At 53.9% G+C, this 24,664-nt stretch overlaps 9 protein-coding genes across 9 annotated transcripts; 4 read left to right on the top strand and 5 right to left on the bottom strand.

Annotated features, from left to right (window-relative positions):
- Window positions 1-843: 843 nt before the first annotated feature.
- BO95DRAFT_512618 (uncharacterized protein) lies at window positions 844-2,924 on the top strand. The gene is made up of 3 exons (XM_025591531.1): window positions 844-1,538; window positions 1,607-1,840; window positions 1,923-2,924. The coding sequence occupies exons 1-3, from the start codon at window positions 1,188-1,190 to the stop codon at window positions 2,607-2,609; spliced, it is 1,272 nt and encodes a 423-aa protein (XP_025444560.1). The 5' UTR covers window positions 844-1,187; the 3' UTR covers window positions 2,610-2,924.
- A 924-nt stretch (window positions 2,925-3,848) lies between these two features.
- BO95DRAFT_384581 (putative glutaminase) lies at window positions 3,849-7,030 on the top strand. Its single transcript, XM_025583457.1, has 5 exons — window positions 3,849-4,420; window positions 4,480-4,891; window positions 4,950-5,955; window positions 6,008-6,138; window positions 6,190-7,030. The coding sequence occupies exons 1-5, from the start codon at window positions 4,164-4,166 to the stop codon at window positions 6,883-6,885; spliced, it is 2,502 nt and encodes an 833-aa protein (XP_025444559.1). The 5' UTR covers window positions 3,849-4,163; the 3' UTR covers window positions 6,886-7,030.
- Window positions 7,031-8,162: 1,132 nt separating this feature from the next.
- On the bottom strand, window positions 8,163-10,075 carry stm1 (putative telomere and ribosome associated protein Stm1). Its single transcript, XM_025592122.1, has 5 exons — window positions 9,924-10,075; window positions 9,575-9,593; window positions 9,192-9,365; window positions 8,985-9,120; window positions 8,163-8,871 (listed from the first exon to the last, which is right to left on the bottom strand). Exons 1-5 carry the CDS (start codon window positions 9,942-9,944, stop codon window positions 8,316-8,318), a joined length of 906 nt encoding a protein of 301 aa, XP_025444558.1. The 5' UTR covers window positions 9,945-10,075; the 3' UTR covers window positions 8,163-8,315.
- Window positions 10,076-11,256: 1,181 nt separating this feature from the next.
- BO95DRAFT_357603 (bZIP transcription factor) lies at window positions 11,257-12,970 on the bottom strand (the record flags this gene model as incomplete). The annotated part of the gene is made up of 4 exons (XM_025582362.1): window positions 11,257-11,582; window positions 11,636-12,136; window positions 12,210-12,426; window positions 12,791-12,970. 4 exons carry the CDS (start codon window positions 12,968-12,970, stop codon window positions 11,257-11,259), a joined length of 1,224 nt encoding a protein of 407 aa, XP_025444557.1.
- A 2,088-nt stretch (window positions 12,971-15,058) lies between these two features.
- Window positions 15,059-16,114, bottom strand: BO95DRAFT_429748 (uncharacterized protein; the record flags this gene model as incomplete). Its single annotated transcript, XM_025584907.1, has 3 exons — window positions 15,059-15,504; window positions 15,527-15,590; window positions 15,809-16,114. 3 exons carry the CDS (start codon window positions 16,112-16,114, stop codon window positions 15,059-15,061), a joined length of 816 nt encoding a protein of 271 aa, XP_025444556.1.
- Window positions 16,115-16,896: 782 nt separating this feature from the next.
- pex19 (putative peroxisomal membrane protein receptor Pex19) lies at window positions 16,897-18,384 on the top strand (the record flags this gene model as incomplete). The annotated part of the gene is made up of 4 exons (XM_025582366.1): window positions 16,897-17,116; window positions 17,201-17,557; window positions 17,651-18,177; window positions 18,271-18,384. The coding sequence occupies 4 exons, from the start codon at window positions 16,897-16,899 to the stop codon at window positions 18,382-18,384; spliced, it is 1,218 nt and encodes a 405-aa protein (XP_025444555.1).
- A 262-nt stretch (window positions 18,385-18,646) lies between these two features.
- On the bottom strand, window positions 18,647-20,149 carry BO95DRAFT_64723 (uncharacterized protein). The gene has a single exon (XM_025592117.1). The coding sequence runs from the start codon at window positions 19,910-19,912 to the stop codon at window positions 18,863-18,865; it is 1,050 nt and encodes a 349-aa protein (XP_025444554.1). The 5' UTR covers window positions 19,913-20,149; the 3' UTR covers window positions 18,647-18,862.
- A 974-nt stretch (window positions 20,150-21,123) lies between these two features.
- Window positions 21,124-21,987, bottom strand: midA (putative cell wall protein; the record flags this gene model as incomplete). Its single annotated transcript, XM_025588823.1, has 1 exon — window positions 21,124-21,987. The coding sequence occupies one exon, from the start codon at window positions 21,985-21,987 to the stop codon at window positions 21,124-21,126; it is 864 nt and encodes a 287-aa protein (XP_025444553.1).
- A 106-nt stretch (window positions 21,988-22,093) lies between these two features.
- On the top strand, window positions 22,094-22,955 carry BO95DRAFT_65444 (uncharacterized protein). Its single transcript, XM_025592120.1, has one exon. The coding sequence runs from the start codon at window positions 22,237-22,239 to the stop codon at window positions 22,696-22,698; it is 462 nt and encodes a 153-aa protein (XP_025444552.1). The 5' UTR covers window positions 22,094-22,236; the 3' UTR covers window positions 22,699-22,955.
- The last annotated feature ends 1,709 nt before the right edge of the window (window positions 22,956-24,664 follow it).

Here is a 24,664-nt window from a genome sequence, read left to right as displayed (position 1 = left end):
GACCACACATCCTCGCCCTCCGAGCATTATCTAAGAAGGCTCCTTAGAAACCATGCATATAATCCTGCATTATGCAGCAGACTACTGGTAGCAATACTATAAAGAGCCCTGCGATGCTCTTGAGGCCATCGGTCCTGGTGTATACGCAGACATGGTACAATACACGAGTAGCTCTAGGGCGACTACACTGCCTAGCTCCCATGGGATTGAATCGCTCCTGGACAAATCGGACGGCCACAGTACGCGTGGCGTGGTCGAGAGAAGAACATATCGATCTAGTCCTGATGTCCTGATTGTTGATGACCAGGTATAAAGTTCAGACCGCGGGGCTGGACGGGACTCAAGACGCCTGATATTTCTGGGGAATGTCGGGCCTTGGAGAGCATGTCGACTGCCAAGGTCACTGAGTTGCAGGCTGCAGTATGGACGAAGATGTTGCATGACTATGTATGCAAAGACCAAGGTCCTCGACGCGCGCTGAGGGCGATCTCCAACGCGGTCGAGCCACATCCATCAGTCGTATATTGTCTAAAGAAATGATTGACGATTCAAGAAAAAGTCATACTCAATAACTTAGCAATTATCCCATTGCCAAGGACCCCATAGTCGGGTGGACACCCACCAACCTCCTTCTCGACGCGTGGGGGACACGCTACTAAAGAGGGTAGAGGGTGTACTGTTATTTAATTGAAGTTGGGTTTGGTTTAGTTTAGTTTGGCCGGCAAGGAGACGAGCGAGCGAGCGAGCGAGCGACTCGGACGCCGACGCGGATTGACCACCACACGCGCGCCGAGCCCACCTCCACCTACCTTACTCTCCGGACATCCTCTTTCTCCTCCCCCTCCCCCTCAAAAGGCCATTGAGTCTTCTGACCGAGTCCAGTTTCCTTGTCTTGACACTCTCCTTGCTTGCCATTCCTCTGGAAACCCGGTTCGTCCTCAGAAGTTTGGGTGTGCTGTACTGTACAAGTTCCAGCACGTGTTGGTAGTTCTCGCTCTCTCCTGGTCCGAACTACTTGAACGGAGCTACTACTGGAGTACAACACGTCCACCACACACAAACACTTGCTCTTCTTAATTTTCTTTTTTTTTCCCCTACCATCCCCTCTTGTGGTTCTCCTCTAGTACTTCTATCAGGAGTACTCTCTCTCTCTCTCTCTCTCTCTCTCTCTCTCCACCCCACTCACCATGCATTCCACCGTATCAACACATACCAGCCCTGTCAAGGACGGCAGGCGGATTCTCGGCGAGAAGACCGTCAACGCGTGCCTGTCCCCCGCCCGCCATCGCCACGCCGCCTCCCTCTCGCCGGTGAAACGTCCATTCCTGGAGACACCGTCGCTCACCTCTCCGTCGAAAAAGCTTCTTCCGTCGCCGCTGTTTGCCGGTCAGAAACGCTCCATTGACCAAGTCGAGGGCCACCGCGAGCATGAGAGCAGTGCCCGCGAGCGCGCGCCGGTCCAGGCACCGGCACCAGCCCCAATCCACGCGCAAGTTGGGTCGACGACAAAGTCTCCAGCAATTGCAGCAGATGAACATGTCAGTAAACGCCATAATCCTTTTTCGAACTTCATGTATAGGTTACTAACATCCAGTCGCGTGCTCAGATCCTATCCGACGCGACACAACAACCTATTATTCCTGATCTAGAAACACCACCACCACCACCACAACAACAACAAAAACAAAACGAAGTCGAACCACAACAGCAGCAGCAACAACAACAACAACAACAACTACCACCCCCGCCTGAACCCAGCCAACTCCCAGCACAAACTCAACCCATCTCCACGCGAGCAGTCCTCTCCGACCCAGCGACGCGCAAACGCTTTATTCAAGAAGTACGCCCCCTCCCCGAAAACCCAACAACCCATCCCAACCCCCAACCCCAGATAAACATATGTGAACTAACCCCCAAAACAGAAAGCAACCCTCCTCCGCACCCGCCTCCAAACCGCCATGCGTCACGTCCGCGACCCGCAATTCGACCGCCGCCTCTCCGAGCTCGAAGCCCACAGCCGGAAATGTCCCCGACTGACTACCGCCGTCGTCCCCGGATCCCAAACCCCCGCGCCAAAAGACACAACACGTATGGCGGCGGCTGCTGTTGCTGCTGCTGCTGCAGCTGATCCCAAGACCCCGGTCCCGTTCATCACCTCCACCACCCCGTCGAATCTGCAACAACCCGAGCACAATACATCACCTGACAACGACAACAACAACCACGCGTCGGGGCTATCGTCGCCGCCGCTCTCAACAGGGAATGACGCTGTGTCTGCGCTGGAGGAGGATGATGATGATCCGATGAAAACCCCGACGCAGAAGATGTATCGTCATACCACAGGAACAGGGAACGAAGCCTCGCCGATGATGCAGTTGAGTAGTCCGCCTGCGACGGTGTCGCGACGGAGAACTGGGACGGGGATGGGGACCGTGCCCGAGGAGTCAGACGTTGAAGAGGACGGAGTGGGTCTGCCGGACACGCAGAGGCGGTTATCGCAGAAGGGGGATGCGGTGGATGGGTTGTTGAAGTTGATGGGGACGGCGGAGCAGCAGCAGCAGCAGCAGCAGCAGCAGCAGGCCGAGAAAGCAGAGGTGCGGACGGGGTGATTTCATTGACGGCATGTTGGGCTTGCTTATTGCGCCCCGCGTCAACTGTGGCATGTGGGATAGAACCTCTCTCGAGGATAGCGTCATGCCTGTTTGTCGCCGCTCCGCCGGAGATGATCTACCCAGTGTCCAAGCTTGGTAGATTAGGGCAATCGCGGCTCTTGCCTAGGACGGAGAGATGAGGCCCCGGATCAAATGCCATGCATGTATTGTATATAGAACAAGGGGAACTTAGAGCTATCCGGATGGTAGAGATGGATGGCAGGGCATGCGAGAGAGAGTCAAGTCAATCATGATACCCTTCCTACTTTCACCTTCCTGGTCTACTGTTCTCGACTACTAGGTCTTTGCAATTGAATCATGCTAATTGCGGTGATGCATAAGTAGGTATTTTCGAGAGTGATCCAGCCATTGATGAGGCAGCACTAGCCTGCACCAGGGACTAGTGAGTTGTTGTTGGTTGCCCGGTTGCCATTGCGCCAAATCACTAGAGTTGTCATACCCCCCTTACAGTCAGAACTAAGATCAGTTAGTCCTTAATACCGTTGTGCTAGTCGTTTCCACCCGTGGGGTTGCATGTTTAGGGCATGTTGCATCTTTGCTCATTTCGCTGCTCGCAGTGGAGAGAGCAACCTACACGAGCCTGGAGTCGAAAAGATTGTAGTTTAGTCGGAAACCTGATCTGGGGTTTTAGTTCGTGACTACTGTGATCAATCCACCATTTCTGGCTTTTTTTTTGGGCTTAAACTAAGGACAGTACATGAGGGGCATGTTGTGCTAAGCTTTGTCGGTGAGCCCTAAGGTAACGGGGCCAGCTGCCGCCTCAGGGCACCTCAGGTGGAACGCATGATTACGCGATTAAGCTTATGGACGAGAGGCGACTTTTGCAGGGTCATGGAGTAGGGGTATACAAGATGGATAGGGTTCAACACTTCAGTCAGTCACAAATCAGGTACAGACTGTATGTACATGTGATCTTTACCAGTACTAGGCAAGTGGACGGGGCTCGCAAGAGCCATTTCAGTATACTAATGGGAGGAACTTGACTCAAGGGCATTAATGACAAGATATGCTATCTTTATCATCATTGACTTCGATACTGTAAAATGCCCAGGCTGTGAGCAGGCAATGGAAAAAGCAGCCACGGATTACCTCAGCTCCATCCCTCCCCCCCAGCTTTCCCCGCATTTCCCCCTTCCTCCAGCTCTGGTTCTTCTTCTCGAGCTTCTAGAATCCTTTACTCAGTTCATTGTCCCCAACTATTGTCATCGAGAATCTGTGACTCTGTGTAACACTCCCAAGCACCTTTCTCGTCCCACCCACAGCTTTGTCGATCCTTACTATTTATACCTCCCCCGCAGATCTGTCAGTGGACGGGGCGGATTGATTGCATCATCATCGGAACTGCTGTAACATCTGATCCATCCCTGAACCTCGCGGCATCCTTCTTTCATCTCCCAGCTGCGGTCAGATGGCATCGCTACTCTTACATTCCTGAGCACGTCAAGATAATTGTTCTCGTTGGAATTGGCCAATTCGTAGCAGTGTCTCGACATGCGCCTCTCCCTTGTACTCATAGCCGCCCTTCAGGCGACTGTGAGTATCGCATCCAGCTTGACCCCTCCGGTTCTGCCCCTGATCGTGCGAAATCCGTATCTCAGCACCTGGCTGGGCAATGCTCGAGACGAGCCCTGGTCTAAATGGCCCATCTTCTACACTGGGGAGGAGCTGGGTTTGTCCCTCATCGCCCAGGTCCCCAGCACAGGCACTGTGTATCCTTTGCTCGGCAAGCCTCATGAATCAGTGTCGGGGTAGGTCATCGTCGCCCCGAGGACGAATTCGATTATTATGCTAATGTTTCACTCTACAGTGTTTTGCAGATCGAGTATCCTACCTACCTTGGAGCCAATTACGACGCGTCCACCACCAATTTGACCTACCGTATCAACTCCGCAACTACCGCGGCCCATCACCAGCTCGATATCACCGTATCCTTTCTTTCTCCTATCACCCCTACGTCGACTCTGCGGCAGTCGATTCCCGCCTCCTACGTGTCAATTCACGTGCATGGCAACGCAAGCGTAAATGTCTATATGGATATCAACGGACGCTGGGTGAGCGGAGACGCGGGTAGCCAGCTCACCTGGCAATACGATGGATATGGCTCCGAGGAGAGCAAGCCAAGCTTACGCAGATGGCGTCTCCAGAGGAAGTCTGAGTTGCTACTGTCAGAGATCCGGGATCGTGCGGAATGGGGGACTTTACATTTTACCGGACCGGCTGTGCGTCCTCAGACCCCCATTAAATGGCGGAATTCATCGTGGCTAATGTGCCGACCAGGGCGTCCAATATCAATCCGGAGAGGCATCGGCCGTGAGAAGCTTATTCGCAACCCAGGGTGTCCTGGACAACATCAACGACGACGCCTTCCGCGCCATTGGCGACCGTGAGCCGGTCTTTGCATTCTCCAAATCTTTCGTCTTTTCCCCCAAGGATGGCCACAGGAGTGACAGCGTGACCTTCACCCTTGCATTGACCCAAGATCCAGTCGTGCAGTATGCTTCAGCGCGCGGGCTGACCCTGATGCGACCCCTCTGGGAGTCGTGGTTCCCCAGTGTCGAGGCATTGCTGAGCTTCCACTACAGTGACTATGCTCATGCAAGCCTCCTGGCTGCGAACTACTCCGCTCAGCTCGTTCAGGATGCCTATCAGTCGGGTGCGCATGATTATGTGGATATCGTCGCGCTCTCCGCGCGCCAGGTCATGGGAGCAACCACTTTCGCGGGGACTCCCGACGATCCCATCCTGTTCTTGAAGGAGATCTCCTCGAACGGCAATTTCCAGACCATCGATGTCATCTTCCCGGCTTTCCCCTTCTTCTTGTACACCAACCCGCGGTGGCTGGCGTACCTGCTGGAGCCGTTGATTGAGCACATGCTGAGTGGACAATATCCAAACACGTACGCCATGCACGATCTGGGGACGCATTTCCCCAATGCCACCGGTCACCCGGACGGAAATGACGAATACATGCCTGTGGAGGAATGTGGTAACATCCTCATCATGGGCCTGGCAATTGTCAACTCCCTTCGCTACTCGAAGGATACTGCTGCGACATCCATCTGGTCGGCGCAGGGTGCATCTCCCGAGTTGCCCGAGGAGACTCATGGCAAATTCCCTCTGGTCAATCTGCAGATGTTCGGCGGCATCGATCACCAAGATGGCAGATGGGGCGGTGGCACGCAAGGCGAGCACTTGGCTGAGAGATGGGTCCAACGCAGTTATCGACTCTGGGATCAGTGGACAGGTTACTTGGTGGAGTTCTCCCTCGAGCCCGCCAACCAACGTAAGTCATACCTTCGTGACAGTAACCACGCAGCGAACTGACACCACCACAGTGTCCACGGACGACTTTGCCGGCTGGCTTGCTCTGCAGACCAACCTGGCCTTGAAGGGTATCATCGGCATCAATGCGATGAGTAAATTGGCCGAGGTGGCGGGCTACCACACCGATGTCACCTATTACAAGGTAGGTCATCGATTTTCAGCTCTCGAACCCGGCTTTAGCTGATCAACCCAGAACATCTCGGATACCTACATCGCCAAGTGGGAGGAATACGGCATGTCGCGCGACCAGACGCACGCCAAGCTCGCCTACGACTGGTATGGATCCTGGACCACGATCTACAACCTCTACGCCGACGCGCAGCTCTGCTTCCACCTGGACGGCACCGACAACTCTCCCGACTCCGTTCCAGTCCACAACATCGGCCAAAAGCCACTCACCCCCGCCCCTCCACTGACCCCCAAAAGAAAGCACGGCTTCGTCCCGCGCCACATCTACCAGCGCCAATCGATCTGGTACCACAACGTGCGGCAGAAGTACGGCCTGCCGCTCGACAGCCGCCACCTGTACACCAAGACGGACTGGGAGTTCTTCGCCATGGCGGTCGCCGGCGAGGAGGTGCGCCGCGAGATCCTCGAGTCCGTCGCCCGCTGGGTCAACGAGACCGTCACCGACCTCCCCTTCACCGACTTGCACAACACCGAGGGCCGCGGCGAGTTCCCCGGCCCCAACTTCTACGCCCGCCCCGTCGTCGGCGGCCACTTCGCCTTCCTGGCCCTCCAGCGCGCCTGCGGCGGGCGGGCGAGGGAGGGCCTGGCGTTTTTGGATGGCGTCGCGGACCCGGAGGGCACGCTGGCCGAGTGGGAGGCCGCCGCGGCGGAAGCGGTAGAGCAGTTCGCTGGCTCTAGCTCCGAGAACACGGAGCTGTAGCCCATCCCACAACCCCGTAGTCTGGGTTCCTTTTGTGCTACTATCTCCCAGGTATATATACGCAGCGCCGTGAGGTGATTCCTTGGTTGCTAGTTGGGTAGGAAGGAAGTAGGGACCGTAGCCCTAGCCCTCTCTCTCTCTCTCGACAATTGAATTGAATCTCAAATCTCCCTACCGTACCACCCACTCTGGACACCTCTTTTGTCCTAGATAGTTTGTTAAGGCTTGTCAAGTAGGCCAATCTCTCCCCCCTTGCCTATCTGTATAGTCAGGTTCCCACCAGGGGAAGGGAGTATAGTACACGTGCCGTCTTATGAGGATGGTAGTATAGTAGGATAGTAGGATAGTAGGATAGTAGGATAGTAGGATAGTAGGATAGTAGGATAGTAGGATAGTAGGATAGTAGGATAGTAGACGAGACTAGTAGACCTAGCATAGTAGAATAGCGAACAAGTTATTAATCCGGTCAACAGGAATAATCCTCTTGCACACTGTGTCTACAATCTACACTATAAGTTACTAGATAGACAGAAACTATACGTACTGCTCCCAGGTCCCAGGTCCCAGGTCCCAGAATCACAAACCATTCTATCTGCCTGCCTGCCTGCCTGCATGCCACCTACAAACCTCGTTCATCTGCATATCAAATGACCGACTGACTGGCTGAAGAGAGGGGGGTTGGGGGAGGGGTGCTGCGCCGCGAGAGAGAGCGAAGATGCAGCAAAACACCCTATGCAAGGTATACAAGTACAGTGCTTGGTGCATTGCCATTGCCGGGCAATGGGCAGGCAGATCAAGAAACTGAATTCCGCGATGGCTGGTTCGAGCGATCGAGCGATCGAGCGATCGATCGGGAATACCAAGCTTTTTTTGTGCATTGGGAGGAGGAGACCAAGTACGAGATATACATGTCCAGCCGTTGAGATTACAGGATGCATTACTCCAAGGCAAATACGGAGTACACTGCGAGATTCTTGTTGCATACGGGCGAAAATCTTCTCATTTTTTGGGGAAGATATTTTTGGAAAATCATATGCAGCGGTCTCGTACTTGCACAATAGGTGGCGATCAGATTTGCTTTGCTCTCAAGACACGCGATCAAGCCCCGGACAAAAGGGAAACTAACTGCACACGGAAAAGACAAGACGGTCCGACTACCTTAGGCATCCTGAAGTGGTTCAACGGGTGGGGAAGAGGTTTTCCTGCGGGATAGGGCTGGAAAGGACGAGGGGGAGAAAAAGATTAAGATAAATTAACGGAACACATCGTGTCATTTGTGAGCGAGTTAATGGAAAAAAATTTTCGTTTTTTTGGAACCGGGCAGATGGGGGGGTGAGTTATTTAGTTAAAATAAAACACACGCGCACACACACGCAAGATTTCTTTCGACATGGGGACATGACGGTGTTTGGGGTTAGGCATGAACACATTTATTTGCCACCAAGGCTGGGGAAGTTCTTCTCGTCGACGGTGACGGAAGCGCCGCTGGTAGCAGCACCGCTGGGGCGGGGAGCGTTGGTGTTGTTACCACCACGGCCGCCGCGGCCGCCGCGAGCACCACCGCGGGCACCACGGCCACGGGGGCCGTTGGCACCACCGCGGGGGGCCTCGACGAAGCGCATGTCAACCTCGAGGACGTTCTTCTCCTTGCGCTGCTTCTCGCGCTTGGACTTCTCCTCCTTGCCCTTGATGTAGGCCTCCTCCTCCTCGCGGGGCTTGAGCTCCTTGGCGGCGGCCCACTTCTTGTCGAGCTTGGAGCCCTCGTTGGCGGCACGGACGGGCTTGGCGCTCAGGTCCTCCTGGGCGGCCTTCTCGGCAAGGTAGTCGGCGAAGGACTTGGACTTGTCGGCGGGCTCCTCCTCGGCGGCGGGAGTCTGGGGCTCGTTCTCGTCCTTGTGGGCGATGTCCTCTCCGGCCTTCTCATCGTCCCAGGTCTTGTCACCGCTCTGGTTACCCCAGCCCTGGTTCACCTGCTTGCGGGTGTCGCTACAGAACGCATCAAGTTAGTTTTCTGTGTGATCCTGTTCTCCGCCCGAATGTAAAACTTTCAAGTGAGGCGGATCGCTGGCGGCGGTGGGTGAAACAAAATGGTTGCTTACGTCTGGCCGGTGCGGGACTGGCGGTCGTGGCGGACACGCTCACCACGAGCGCGGAAACCGTGGCGCTGGCCCTCCTTGGGGTCCTCGGTAGCCTTCTCGCGGTTGTTGGTGCGGCCGGCGTTGCGGTCGCGGAAAGCTATCCGATCGGAGTGTCAGCCGAGGGGGGCGGGGTTGCTGCGGATTGTGAGACATGGTCATAGAACGTACCGGCCTCGTTGCCAGTGGCACGGTTGCCACGGCGAGCGTTGTTGTTCTCGGCACGGGGCTGAGTGCTGGGAGCTTCCTTGGGAGCATCGCGCTTGCCAACACGGGGAGCAGGTCTGTCTACAGCCCTCGTGGGAGGCTCAGGCTCTCTGTTGGGGTCCAATTCAGGATCATTGCCTGTAGTAGCGAGGCGCAAGAGCACGCAAGAGGTTAGAGATTGATCGCTTCTTTCATTATGCATCAACAAATGGGCAGGTGGGTGGGATGAGATGGATGGCAATGCGGATGGATCCGCTAGTCGCGCAAGGGTATGATGTATGTTGCAAGTGAAAGCAGCACAAACGAGGGTGGAATTGAGGAAGCAGCAGGAAGAGGGCGAGAATTACCAAGAAGCTCGTAGAGGTTCTATTATCACGAAAAAGATATGTTAGCTGGGGGACATGTTTGATCCTCGATGGGATGTGGTGAGTTCTTGGTGTTGGGCGCTGGGCAACCGAGTTGGACCGCAAGCAACCTCGTCAAATCCCTCGCTCACAACCCCGCTCGCTCGCTCGCTTCCCACTCAGAAAGACCTTCCCAGCTCAATTTGGCGGCCCAGGACCTCGCGAGACGAGCGGATTGACGCGGAATTTGGTGGTGCTGGTTCCCAATCGGCGCGGTAAACGATAGATGACGATGAAGTGTCGCGAGAAGTCCTCCTCCTCCCCTCGACGTAGGAAAAAAAATACAACGCACCTTGGACCGGACGTCCGCCATGACGCCTGGTTTTATGCGGGGCCTTCCGGGGGAAGGCTTTGGTCTATCACAACAATTCGGGTCCGACTGAACGGGTGACGGATGGTCGACACAGGCAGAAACCTAGACGACAGTAGGTATCCGGCCTCTCCTTTGGGGATGGGAAATGGGATAGGGGAGATAGAGGGATAGTGGTTGGAGTGAAGGGGTTGACTGACAGTACGGTGGATGGAGGCAACGTTTGTGGTTGCACTCGCCCAATCCGGTAAGGTGCGGATTGCTGCTAAGCGAATTCGGCAATGAGCACCATGATTGGTCGAGAGTAGCTAGGGCTTAGGGTAAACGGCCAGCGGATGACGCCCTGATGATGCTCAGTGATCACCTGCAAGAAGAGCTTCAAGGTTCTAGGTAAGGTAGGTTCCCAGCAGCATACGAGCTGCAGTCGATGACCGTTGCTGAGCCCATTGTTCGCTGCCAATCTGTCATCATTATTGCTGACAGGGTGAGGCATATTCATCTACTCGGGGTGGTGGGAGGCTGGGAGCTGCTTTGCAGGCTGGTTTCCTCCAAGTAAGCGAAAAGAGCTCCTCCCGCCAACGGAGCACTGTACTGTGTAGATAGAACCCTCTCTAGTCTATCTATAGCAATGATTGAACCCCCTCTGCTCCCCAGATATTTCATCATTGGATACAATGTCCCCAGTCTCTCGACTAGTGATCCTGCACAGAACGAATTGAAACCGTCCACTATTCCGCTTCTGTATGCTCGTGCTCAATTTGCTCTGCCATTGGATATTGCTTGCTGGGCAATGCTGTCATTGTCCGGCGCGGGTAAATCACGTGACATTCCACCCATGTGACCCCGAGCTCATCTACAATTCATGACGCACTCCGGGCGCTGGAAATGACTCGCTATAAAGCAAATCTCACTTGGAACCGTTTTCAAATATGTTCAGAAGAGCTGGGAGATGGCCCCGATGCAACTGCTCGGTGAGCCGGTCATGCATATATAACGAGCTAAATATAGACCAAGAATAGACATGCCTCACATGATCCACTTTCTTTCGACGCTGCTTTTCTTTGAGAAGAGAAAAATCACACAGAATACCGACCGCGACATCAAAACGTCAGAAACAGCAGTGAAACATCAAATCATATGGTATCAACCGCAAAACGCCAGGCAATGCTCCGAAGTTTCAACTTTTGTCTTCCAGTCATAAAGGTGCTCGGGGGCACAGCCAGGGAAAGAAGCCTGACTCCGTCCTCACGAACATCACCCGGAGAAGTCGCACACATGCAACGCATGGAAAGAAGCAAACATAGGAAACAGGAACTCAGTGACGCGTATTATTTTGTTCGTAGCTAAAGGGGGTTTGGAAGTGCATGCTGGCACTGAGCCCGAACGGATCGGCATCCAGCATGGGCTCATAGTTGCCCAAGATATGATTGGAGGAGGTGGTCGGGGCGTTGTTGGTGCCATACGCGCCGTTGGTCCCTTCAGCAGCATGCGGGTGGTATTGATTGAGACCATGCTGTCCCATCGGATGGGCGCCCGGGGCCACGGACCCCGGGTTGTTGTAGCCGGACACATAGGACGAGGCCCCGACAGCCGACTCATGCTCGTCATCGATCATGTCTGCCTGGGCATCATATTCTTGTTCTATGGGCGGTTAGTGCCAAGTTGACAAACTCATAAGCAAATATATATCTTACCTAATTGATCGTAGTGCTTCTGGAAAGGAGATGGATAGTAGGCCGAAGGAACACGAGAAGCACGAGGGCCCGCAGCACTGGGGAGAGCAGACTTTGGCTCCGCCGTATCTGGCTGACCGATACTCATTGGAGGGGTCGTCTGGCTGAGGTTCCGCGAGTGGGCAATCATGTGCGAACGTTGACTGTGCGGATCCACCCCAGCCGGAGACATCGCACCTTGGAAGGGGAAGGCGGGCGACTTGGCATGGGATGGGGAGGAGGCATGCGAAGGAGGCGTGGCCTGATACTGGGGCGAGGGAATGCCGTATGCGCCATCGCGATGCTGAGACATGCCAAAAGGTTCCTTGGGGGCGATGCCTTGGGGATGCCTTTGAGCGGAATTGCGATTGACAGCAGCGCGCTCCAGGGCGGAGGGCGGCTTGGTTGTCATCAGGTTGGGCTTCGCCGGAGCCGTACCAGGGGCCCCAGCCTTGAGCCGCAGTTCAGCTTGGACATCAATGCCTATGAGGGGTCAGCATGGCTGAGACAAGGATAACTTTATCGGGAGATTGGATGCATAGATAAGGACACCGACCCTTTTCGAGAAGGATACGTTCCAGTAAGGAGTTCTTATATCGCAACATCAAGCACTCATCGGCTGCGGTGCGATGGTTCTGTTGCAGCGTCTGAAGAGACTCCTCATTGCGCTTGATAGTTGATTCAAGCTGACGAATGTATTCTGTGCGACGCTCCCGGAATGCAGCCTGGGCCTGGCGGTTGCGTTGCTTTCGCTCTTCCGAGGTGGCGTAGATCTGATAAGGGTCGGGGGTCAGTCTAGTGAAGCTAAAATGCAGCAAGATAAGAAAGAAGGAATCAGGAACGAACAAGGGGGGTAAGAATGAGATAAAGCAGGTGGAAGGGGAGAGTAGGTGCATTGAAAGATAAAGCAGGAGGGCGAGGGAGGGATCTGACAGGACGATAAGGGACAGAAGGGAAAGGTGATGATAATGATAAATGATAATCGTGCGGGGCCCCGGACTGGCACGCAGGGTCACCTCCCGCCCAAACCCAACCCAGAGAGATAAGAGATGAACCAGAGGGGGGGAACTCGAAAATTATAAGAAGGGAGCAAAGGGACTTCGTCTCTCAGAAGATCAGATCAGTTTTCTTACGTACAGGCTTTCTCCCACCCTTTCGCTTTTGTGTCTGGGCCACATCCTGGGTTAAGATCTCGCCATCCGCCTCAGGCGTGGACACTGCCGAACTGATTGAACCCTCAGGCATCGGCTCTGACTTGGGAATGACCGGATCCGTGGCCGGTTCATTTTGAAGAGGATGACTGGTGGTCTCGACCATAGAGACCATTGGGATTCTAAAGGGAAAAGGGGGGGAAGGACTTCTGATGTCTTGTCCCCCTCTTCCGTGAAATGATTCTTTGCCTGGATGGAAATTGCCTTGAGGGTTTGGGGGGAGGGGAAAGGAAATGGGAAGATTTCCTTGGATAGCGATGATGTGCCCCCCTTGCGTTCTTGCGTGAGTTGGTGGTGGGGATTTGATGGTGGTATTGGATGAGTCACCCAACAGAATCCGGGGTTTGGCTGATATAACCTAAAAAGCCAAAGGAGGGGAAAAGAGGAGAAAAAAAAGAGGGGAAACTTTTAGATAATGAAAAAAAGAGTCCCCCCGGAAAGAGAACAGGGCAGATGACAGATCGAAGATCAGATACGTCTCAGGGACGAACCAACAAACTTTGGCCTGCTTCACACTTCACGGAGACACGATGTTCGCCAAAGCTGGGGTAAACGCGGTGAGAGGCGTTTTAAGATTAGATGAAATAATGGGAATGTCTCAATGAGGTAAAACACGTCAGTGTTTAAACCACTTGATAGGGAAGAAGATTGATCCCGGCGGGGAAGGGCTGGGCTGCTGCTGCGAGATAGTAGTTCAGACGCAGCAAACGCGCGGATGAGCGGCAATTGGGGGGGAGGAAGGGGGGGGGGAACGTGCGAACTCAGGCTGAGGGTCGCAGGGAGTCCGGCGGAGCAAGTGACATAAAAGAAATTGGGAACAGTGGTGAGAGATAATAGCCAGCGAGCATCGGCAGGCAGAAAGACGTGGTGGGAGGAAGGAGAAAGTGGGAAAGGGCGAGAGGGTGGGAAGATGTGAGGTAAAATTATTTACTAACAAGAACGGGGTAGACCTTAAGAGGGCAAAGCATAAGAGCGAGACTAGTAAGTAGTCAGGGAAAATTTGGAGCAGAAGGAAGGGAACAGAAGGCGTGGAAGGATTAGTATTGGAAGGAAGAAAAGGAAAATGTGAAAAGAGAAAATAGAAAAAAAAAAACTCTCTCATCATCTCATCTGATCATCATCATCATTATTATTTTTACTTCTACTCATTCCTTCCCCTCTCTTTCCTCTTTACTTCCATCTCCTGACTCTATAAACTGCGTTCCTTCTTTCCACTGTAAAAATTTTCACTTTCTCTTGACACTCGCCTCGTCAAAATTCCCTTTGGGGGAATCCAGACTAATCAGTGCGACTGGCCTTTCCAGGGGAAGGAGGGCGACGAGAAAAAAAAGTGAAAAAAAAAACCAGGAACAGACGATCCAATCAATTCTGACCCCCCTCTCAATCCCACTCGGAGGGGTTTGCGCTGAGAGACAATATCGACTGGGTTGGTGGTTTCGCCGCTTCCACAAAATCTGGTCGGGGCTTGTCTGACGGCCACCAAGTGGATAGGAATGGGCTTCCGTTCTACTACTGGGGACTTTGTTTCAAAGCGTTCTCATAAATGATAGGTAACCTCCTTTGTAATGGAGAACTATACCTACGAACTACCACTACGACATGCTCAATCCACGCAGGAGAGGGGAAACTTCTTCCCTTGTTGCTGCGCTCTGCTCACTTCTACCTACTGACTAGCTAAGGTGATCTCGGAATAACTGGCAGCATGTTCGCTCCTTCACCCTCAGTGGCTGGCAGCGGCACCATTTCCCAAGAGAGGGAGGAAGTATCCACCGCGCGAGGTTCTGACCCAGCCGAAGATCCGCCCAAGGTACGGACGGAGTACGCCAGGCGGCCAGACATTCAAGCGAGCACACCCAGAAAGGACAGAGAGGCAGCAGACAAGAGCCAGCAACCTGCGCAGCAGCGAAGTCCAGATCGTCCTCTGACTGGCCACCAGCTCGTCCGCCCTGCCCCATGCAGGGCAACGGGTGGAGAGGGGGGGAGGAAGGAGAACGTGTCGCGCGGTCTGACGCTTTGGATCGCGGTCCGCGGAACCTGGGATGATGCATCAATGCATTTGTTCGAATGTTCCATGCGCTCCGTCGTCATCCGGTTGTTCGTCATACTGGAGATAAATGTGTAGTTTGTCTGTAGGTAGGATCTGTTTTTTTTTTTTTTTTCCTTTGCTTCTTTCGAGGTCAGAGGGTCGTATCCCCTACAGGCCGTCTGCCATCTGACAGACCATGATGGTTGTTGACTGGGATGAGGGGGGAGGAGAAGAGGGGGGAAGTTCTTTTCCCTCTGGTCCACAGCCCGCGGAGATGTTCCGGCCGGGCAACAATAGCACAACGACCACATTCAATAACCAGTGGATGATGGTGGTCCGGCCAGAATTTTTCGTGGGTTCCGTTGGGGCGGAATTCTTGTCCTCTTGCGTCGACCCTCCTCCCCTCACATCTCTCTCCTGCTTTGCATGCTTTGCAGTGACTGTGGTCTGTACCTCGGTTGACTGAGAAGCGAGTTGCTCGATCTGAGAACTCAATTGTCTTGTCTGACCTTCGACATGCCACTTGTCATGGAGCAACCAAACGAACCAAACGAACCAAACACTCGTGACCAAACCTGACGAGGATTTTCCCTGCCTCCGCACGGGCCGGGGGTCTGCATGGCCTGGTGTGCTTACCATACCATACGCGGTCGACTAAATTGCCCTTGTCAACCAGGAATGACGACCTGCCAACAATTTGCTACCTGCCATAACAGTGCTAGATGAGATCCCTGCGACATAAGCACTACTCGTGCTCTTGAATGCGACCAGAAACCAGACCCAGGCCGGACTTTGCCATCCCCCAAGTGTACCGATACAGTAACACATTAGGAGACCTCCGATAGGAGTCTGTTTGTGCAGGCCGAGAGTCGGCCCTCGCCTACTACGCACAGGACATACAGTACAAACAGTACATACAGTACAGCGCTTCTTTCCCAGATCTGCATCCTCAATATGTGTAAATGCCCGCGGCTTACTACAGGCCTGGCAATCCGGGGAGGGATCATCATCATCACGAGGTGCAAGCCATGGGATCAGCTGAGGGTTCGCAACAATGGATGGGCTGATGGCAGGGCAAGCAGGCATTTCGCTTGGATCCTTGGCATCGTGAGAGGAAGGGAGAGGAGAGACAGCGAGCCGGCATTCTTGTCTCCATAATCTTCGAACGACAACAGTAGAAGTCAAACCCCTGCAGCTGTAGTCGAGGCAAAAGCAGAATGACATGCACCTCCCTTGTGTGCGACTCGGCTCTGGGGTTTGCGGTGCATTGCTTTGTCACTCTTTCCCCCGAAAGATGGGGGAAAGTCAGATGAAGGGCCTCTTATGTCATACGTATACTGAGTGATGCTTGTGGCATTTGATTCCTCGCATTCATTTCCACAGCACCCTGTAAGAACCGATCGATGCTCAAGTCTTGCCTCTCAATTGCAGAGAGAAAGAATCCAGTTGGGGTGCCATAATTTCAAGTGTAACCCCCTCAACACAGGATGATGCCCTATTCAATTCAACCAGGTCATCACTGAAACAACAAAAAAAGATCACTCTAATTGACATGGTCGGTCGGCATTTCGAAATTGTTAGGTACTTAGTGGTTGGTTAGCAGTAGAGCCAACCCCAACCCCAACCCCATCCCGCCAACGGGGGCCTCGGGAAAGCTGAGTCGCGGCGCCGCGGCGCTCCAATGTCATCTCCGGAATAATCAGACTTCTTCACATGAAGAAGGAAACCTGACTGAAAGGGCCAACGCTAACAAATCTTCAAATCTTCAACTCCTCCTAAACCATTCATTCATCCACCCCCACCTCCAGACACCATCCACCCTTTCACAACTCATTGACTCCAACTCCAAACAAGAGATCCATCCTTTTACCGCGAAAATCCGCAACTTGATCTAATCGATACAAAAACCCTGCGGATCAGCCACCGGAGAAGCTGGAATAGTCCAAGACCTCCTCAACACCACCTCGGCTATACACAACCTCCCCATCCCAAAAGCAACGCCGAGAATGTCCTCATCCCACCCCTCGAAAGCAGACACAAGCCCTGCGCAGACGCAATCCACCGCAACCGAGCACGACGCCCAAACACCATCCAGCCCCTCCACCAACCCCGCAGAGACCACGACCACGACAACCATCCCCACGAGCACCACAACATCCTCCACCGCGCAACCCGCGCAACCCGCCAACAACGACGAGGATGATTCCGATTTCGACGAGTTAGACGGTCCGTCTTCCCCCTCCCACTTTTGTTCGTGTGGTAAAGTGATAAGAGTGACGGCTAACAGCAAGCGGGGTAACTTGAAAACAGACGTCCTCGACAACTTCAACAAACCCGCCGCCTCCACGACGACCACGCAGCCGCCTTCCTCCGCCACCGCCACCGCCACCGCCGCCGCACCCGCCACGGAAGATGTTGATCTGGATGAGGAGGCGTTCCTCAAGCAACTCGAGAAGGACATGGCTAATTTGATGGGCGCGGGCGCGGGCGCGGGTGATGCCTCGGCGGCCGGGGGGATGTCCGAGGGGTTTGGGGACGAGGAGTCCCTCGATAAGGACGCGGAGATGTTCGCCAAGTTGCTCGAGGAGGGTGGGGTGTCAGCGGAGGACTTTTTGAAGCAGTTGGTTGGGGATATGATGAAGGGGGAGGCGGGGGGTGCGAAGGGGAGTGGTGGTGGTAGCAGCGGCAGCGGCAGCGGCGGCAAGAAGAAGAAGAGTAAGAGTAAGAAGAAGGGTAGCGGGGGTGCGACGGCTGGGGAAGCGTCCGCGACGAAGAGTGCGCCTGCGCCTGCGCCTGCAGCAACTGATGCTGCTGCTGCTGCTGCTGCTGCCGCCGCCGCTACGGCTACGGCTACACCGGAGACCTTCAACGATACGATCCAGCGGACGATCGAGCGCATGAAGGAGTCCGGCGACAAGGCGACGGCCGCGGCCGAGGAGGAAGACGACGGAGACGATGCGGACGACCTGGTGGCGCAGCTGATCAAGGCGATCGAGGCCGGCGCGGGCGGCGACGGCGACGACGCCGACCTGACCAAGATGTTCCAGGGGATGATGGAGCAGCTCTCCAACAAGGAGATCCTGTACGAGCCGATGAAGGAGCTCGACACCAAGTTCGGCCCTTGGCTGGCGGAGAACAAGGCCTCCGGCAAGGTGTCCGACGCGGAGCTGCAGCGCTACGAGAAGCAGGCCGGCGTCGTGGCCCAGATCGTCGCCAAGTTCGAGGAGCAGGCGTACACGGATGAGGATCCCAAGTGTCGCGAGTATGTGTGGGAGAAGATGCAGGAGGTGAGTGTGGCCGGCCAGCTTGCAATTAAAAACCGTGGGACCGGTTTGGGGCATCTCATCTGATCGAAACTAACTGACTTGACTGTTGTATAGATGCAAGCTTGTGGGAATCCCCCGGATGAGCTGATTCCGGCGCCCATGATGGAGGATCTTATGGGTGGAGGGGCCGGAGCCGGAGCCGGCGTCCCGGACTGTCCGCAGCAGTAGAGGTCTATTTCTTCAAGTTGTTCTCGCACTGGTGGATGCTGATGTTTGTTTGGTCGGATGTGATGATCGCCGTTCCTCTGGCATTTGTCTGTCTATGTCTTGTACATATATCCCCTGCGTTTGCGCTCTCCCTAGACGTATGTCATGATGGTTTGATGTAGTGGCTAGCAACGAGAAAGTAGTGACTCCGTGTGTAAAGGTTGTGAGAGGGAGGGACCTAGAAAGTGAATATATGGCAATCATACTTCTTATAGTACGTCGTGTCCATGCCATTGAATCATACATTATTTACCCAGAGCCTGCAACCATCATCTACTGGTCTCATACAGTATATATACATAACTCCTAAGTCCAACCTCCAGCAAACGCCCAAGCAGTCCATGATACAAGTCTCCATCAGCCCCGAAGTCGACCAGCGACATCCGGAACCAGACAACCACTCCCTCAGAACACTACACTCGAATCCCACCCCAAAGAATCACGACATATCCATCTCCTGACTATGCGCAAACTCCTCCATCCCCGTCTCCCCCACCAACTCCATAAAGATATCATCATAATCCTCATCACTAAACGAGCCCGAGCCCGAGCCCGGGGCATCGTACCCCCTCTCCACCCCCATCTCCTCAGCAGCAAAGGCACCCCGCTCCTGCTCCAAAAGATAATGATCCAGCGCATCCATCTCCGCACCTTCACTTTCACCCTCATCATCCCTTTCGGCTTCCTCCTCCTCCACCAACCCATCCAACCCGAGCCCAAACTCACTCACCGCCGACCGCCGCATCGCCTCCCCCCACCGCTTCTGCTCCGCCACATGCTCCAGCAGCACCAGCTGCTCGCCGCGGTTCTCGAAGCGCCCGTCCGCACGGTCCCGCTTCACGCGGTTCAGGAACGCGTTGCGCCGGGTGGTGCGCGCCGCCGGCGAGGCCGAGGTCCCCGTGTAGGGTCTGGTGGATCGGGCGGCGGCGTTGGCGAGCGGGTTGGCGATCTGGGCCGCGTAGCGGGTGGCGAAGCGGGAGGGGTTGTTGGTGGAGGATGCGATCGGGCTTGTTGTTGTTTCCTTCGTGTTGTCGGGGTCGAAGGAGAAGAGCGGGCCCGCGGTCGTGGTGGCAGCGAAGAATGGTTTTTGGACTGGCGATCCGAAGTAGGATGCTGATGATGCGTCTGGTTGGAGTGGGGAGGAGGGGAGGAAGGTTGTTAATGGGGTTTCGGGGTCGGTAGGTGCTGCGCCGGCGTTGGCGGTGTTGGCCAGTGGGCTGGAGAAGAGGTTGCGGTTGTTGTTGTTGTTGTTGTTGTTGCTGGTGTTGGGAGTGCTGGGGGTGGTCATTGTTGAGGAGGATGAGAATGGTGAAGAGTGGTGACGGCGAGGAGAGAGTGGTGAGGGACGCGTGGGTGTGCTGCAGTGCGAGTGCGTCCGGGCAAATGGTGCGGTTGCGGTGGTGTGAATTGGATTCGAAAATTGGTGTTCTTGCTGCTGCTGCTGCTGCTGCTGCTGCTGCTGATATACAGGCTGCGTCGCGAGCATCATTGCGAGCGGAGAATTGTTGCGGTGCGGATAGGGAGAGAAGGAGAGAAGCAGTGCAATTGTACTGTTCTCGGTGGCCGTGATGTGATCCCGCGGTACGAGCAGTGAGGTTTTGGGCTTGGTTCCGAGCGGTAGTCCCACTTTCTGTCTATGGTCGTGGATGTAGATAAGATCGGTTGTAGAAAATGAGAGGACTTTAACGGATGATAAGCATCAACGGCGAGAAGGTGTTCTGGCGGTATTTACAGCGGTGTCTGTCGCTTCGAAGATTGTCCCAGCCACTGCGATAAGGCAAAGTATTCGCATTTCGCATGCCGGGTGGGAAATTCCCTCCCGCAACGCGTTCGCGTCAGACACGGAATCACGTGCTTACAGTGGCTTCATGCCTGGTCCCTCAGGCTCTCAGGCGTTAAGAAGGTAGATCGGACATGTCAGCTCCGCCCCAAATAGGAGGCGGTAATGTAGTCAACTTGAGGATCATGCTTCTTTATAGAAAGCTTGATGATCATCAGGGACAATCCCCGGGCGAAACGCGTTCTTTCTCAGGTTCAGGCTAGATAATGACGACATACTGCCGGACGGGATATAAAACGTTACGCGCAGCGACCTTCTGCAGGGGAATACGTAGTCGATCCATTGGTCATGAGACCGTCTACTCGACGCCCCCGAAGCAACATATTGCATAATTCATGCTTCAGGAGGCGCCGTCTTAGTCAACGATCTACCGCAGATCCTACAGCGAACAAACTTGATACTTCTCAAACATTCGGTCAATTAAATACATACAATCAAAAGCTTTTTGAAGGCTGAGATCGAAGACCTGCAATCCAGAGAGCAAAGATAGTGAGACGCGAGAATGCCACTGTCCAGCGTCCCCTAGAATGAATCAAATGCTTCGAGGGGGGAATCAAAGTAAACAGAAACCAATCATGCTAGAACAAAATCCGCTGTGCTATGTCAAGGAGTGTAGTGTATGTCGGAAAGAAGCGACATGTAGTCTATCAGAGAACGGGAAGGGTGGTTCTGCAAATGTGAAACACACATCGGGACAAAGAACTGAATAACGATAAAAATCAGACTCGAGGAATTCCTCGCCCACAAGCGCCATGAAAACTGCGTCATAATCGTACAAACTTTACAGTTCCGGAGCGAATATCCAGACGTTGTATCTTATCTGAGACAAGCAGATACAGAGACCGAAGATCGGGCCAGACTTAAAAGTTTGATGCCGCATTCACCGGACCAGGGTTGTGATACTGGTCAAGCGTGGTCTTGAAGGGCGTTCCACCGGCACCGGGGCTAGGAGCCTTCTCGCGAGCACCGGATCCGACGGCAGTGCCGCTCATGAGGTCGGCAGCTTCGTCGTTGTCATGAGCAGCCTTGCGAGCATGGATTCTCCAGGCCACCACCGCGATGGCTCCAATAATGATCGCACCACCGACACCCACAACAACACCAATAATGATCTTCTTCTGAGACGACGAGAGACCGGAGCTGCCGCTGGAGCTGTTGGAAGAGGCCCCACTGAGGCTGGGAGAATCGGTCGCGCTGCTAGCCGGAGTGGAGGTAGTGGTGAGAGTGGTCTGCACAGGGGTTCCACTAATGGTCTCAGTGGTGACGACGGTCTTAACGACAGGGGTAGCCGTGGTCTGGGCCGTGGTCTCAGAAGTGGTCGTAGAGCTATCTTTGCTGTTACTGTTGTTATTGTTGTTGTTGTTGTTGTTATTGTTATTCGACGAGGTAGTGGTGGCGGCGGCAGCATTAGTAGTTTGAGGTGCGGTCGTATCTGCTGCTTTGGTTGTCTTGGCTGCTGGTTCCGTGGTACTCGTGGTCTCTGAGCTTGACGTAGTCGTGGGTTCAGGTTGACTGGTAGTGGAACTGGTGGTCTCTTTGGTGGATGAAGTCGACTCGGTTGATGAGGTTGACTCGGACGTTGTGGTAGGAGCAACCTCTGCGGTAGTAGCAGCCGCAGCAGAGGTGACAGCGTTTCCTACGCCCGTGACCGCGGCGCTCTGGCCAGCGACGACGGCCACGAGGGAGAGGGAGTAAAGGAGGAACGAAAGACGAGCGGCTCGCATGATGACAGCGGTTGGTTGGTTGGTTGGTTGGGAGTATTAAGTCGGAAGTCAAGTATCTCTCAAAGGCTTCCAGCGCCGAACGGACGGAGGTTGTGGGAGATGACTGTCAGACGAGACGTAGATGGGTATATTGAGAAGGTCAGATTTCCAACGCGACAAAAGCCCAGATGGGAGTAAGCGATCGTATCTGTAGTCGGGAAGAGCGTGTAGTGGGTAAAGACACCGATGAGATAGGTGTCTAAATGGAAGATGGAGGGGTTAACGAGAGACTGCAGATGTAGAAGACACCCGAAGGGCACACACACGATACAATATGGAGTGGGTAAGAGAAAGAGCGTAAGGAGGTGCGGGATGGAGATTATTGAAAAAGGATTGGAGAGGGCGAGAAGGGAAGGGAAGGGAAAGGTCAGTGAGTGGCAGTGGGGGGACGGGAAGGAAAGGATTGGACTGATCCGCTCTGCCTCTCCCTCTTTCTCTCGCTCACTCAGTAATCAGTCACTTATTCACTCACTCACTCACTCACTCACTCACTCACTCACTCACTCACTCACTCATTTCACTGCAATCCTTTGCACAACCGTCCGGCCGCTGAAAAGTCACCGGGGCGCCAGGCAATCCAAAATCACCAATGGTGAACGCGCGCCCAGCCGTGGGCGCTCCCTAGTGTTGGCGCTAATGAGGTCCACTGACCAGTCAGCGGGAGCGATATGAGACAGATTGACCAGGGGGTTCACTAGATTTTGGAACATTTTGTGCATTATTAGCCCATTGTGACTTTTGTGAGCATTTTCAGGCGCCTGACTTCGGGGCAGTGTCTTTGTTTGGGGCTTCGGAGGGGGAGGTTGGGTCGGCAATCCCACTTTTGATTCGTGGTCTTTCCACCGGCACACCCGAACCTCCTTCATCAATGGGTCTCACTCATACCCTAAGGCTGTTAGGATTATTATCTGTCTATCTGTCTCCATATCAAGTCAATACTCAGTGCTCCGTAGACCACTAATTATGACTGCTTAGGCTAGCACACTGCTTTTTTCACCCCCCTCTCTCATCACTAGCCAAATTGATAGTGTGGGAGATCTTTATCCGATCTCTAACAAATTAATGAAGATTCCGCGACTATGGTTCGGTGATACTATTTTAAGGTCTGTACCGTGGATTTGATGTACCAACAATGACAGTACCACAGAACCTCATTCAGGTTCATCTTCTGTTCCTTTCTTACAGTCCTTACTCCTTAGGTCCTTAGGCAAGACTCAAACATCCCAAACAAATGCCATCCACCAACCCGAGTCTCTCTCCCTTGGACTTCATGTTTCGCCTGGAAGTCCCGCATTCCTCCGCGTCGTGGGCAGTGGAGTAATTACTCAGTCAGTCCACATCATCCATCAGACAGACCCTGGGACATGGTGCAAAAAGGTACTGCAGAGAAAGGAATTTCTGATTGGCACCCGGTCTCGTGCCTGAAAGAAAATTTCGATTTAGACCCATCGACATTATGCCGGTGCAGCCGACGGTGCTCCATAATCAGACTCTGTTTTTTTCTCTTTCTTTTTTTTCTTTCGGGGTGGGAAGATCGCCTTAACCATTCAACATGGTTTAGCGTGGCGAGACAGAAAGAACTGCAGGGGCAAGCCATCCCTTCTTGACCTACGGATATGTGTACAGCACTTGGGTAACTAGGCGATGCTGGAGCATGCCCTACGGTGGGTGTTATGCCGTTATCCGGAGCAATTGGGATGCATAGATACTATTATTGCCCTGAGCTTTGTGCATCTCGAACGAGTCCATTGGTCTTGACTTGTGTCTGGCCAGTCTGCCACGGAACAACCAAATGGTCTGGACAATGTCGAAATGGGCAAAGCTTGCGTGTCGCACGCAGTCGAGGCATGATCGGATGGGGAAAAGCTTGGTCTTATCAGATCTTGTTGACACCTGAGTCCCTCAGAAAAAGACAGTTCACAGCTCCCCTCCGCCTCTCTGATCCGTGATGTAAGGGTGTCTCAGATGTAGACATGCGATTTCTAGAGTGATATCATCCTAAAGTCCACCCATTAGAGCTGATTGTACCGGGCTGCTCATACCCTGCAAGACCGTGCAGCGACAGCAGCAGAGTCAACTGCTAAGCGACTTGCATTCGCAATTCAACCATCATGCAATTTCTCTCGCCTTCCAATATGTCGGATTACCCATGTAGGAATCTGTATGAGAGCAACATGCTAGAATTGTTGATTATCGTCTAAGCCTCGCTATCATCATGCAGAGATCCTCGCCTCAACCCTCAGACCACCGCAGACCCGGCTGACTTCTTCTTACTAATATGTAGTCATGTATGTACCGTATGCATCATTCGATATCATACCTCTTAAGCCGCATTGCTTCAATCCCGGATATCCCGGCGAGTTACTCCGTACAGGAGATACAGTATGCACAGATGCACAGTACCAGAGCCCATGCTCCCGGCTGAGAATCACTCGATCCCATCGCAAGCCACCTGAAATCAGCCACTACCTGCAGAGACGGACTGAGCACGATCAATCAGACACATCACACAGTACAGTACGATAAACAAGCCACCGCCAGGGCCTTCCAGACAGTAACTTAGTTAGCAGGAGTCTTACAAACCACCTGATCCAACCCTCGTAAACACCCATAGCCCAAAGCTTAAGCGCAAAAACAA

This window comes from Aspergillus brunneoviolaceus (genome assembly GCF_003184695.1).
Source record: "Aspergillus brunneoviolaceus CBS 621.78 unplaced genomic scaffold BO95scaffold_17, whole genome shotgun sequence".
In the NCBI taxonomy this organism is placed as follows: Eukaryota; Fungi; Ascomycota; class Eurotiomycetes; order Eurotiales; family Aspergillaceae; genus Aspergillus; species Aspergillus brunneoviolaceus.
The sequence above is the reverse complement of the archived record's forward strand: the minus strand, read 5'-3'. Positions and strand labels throughout refer to the sequence as shown.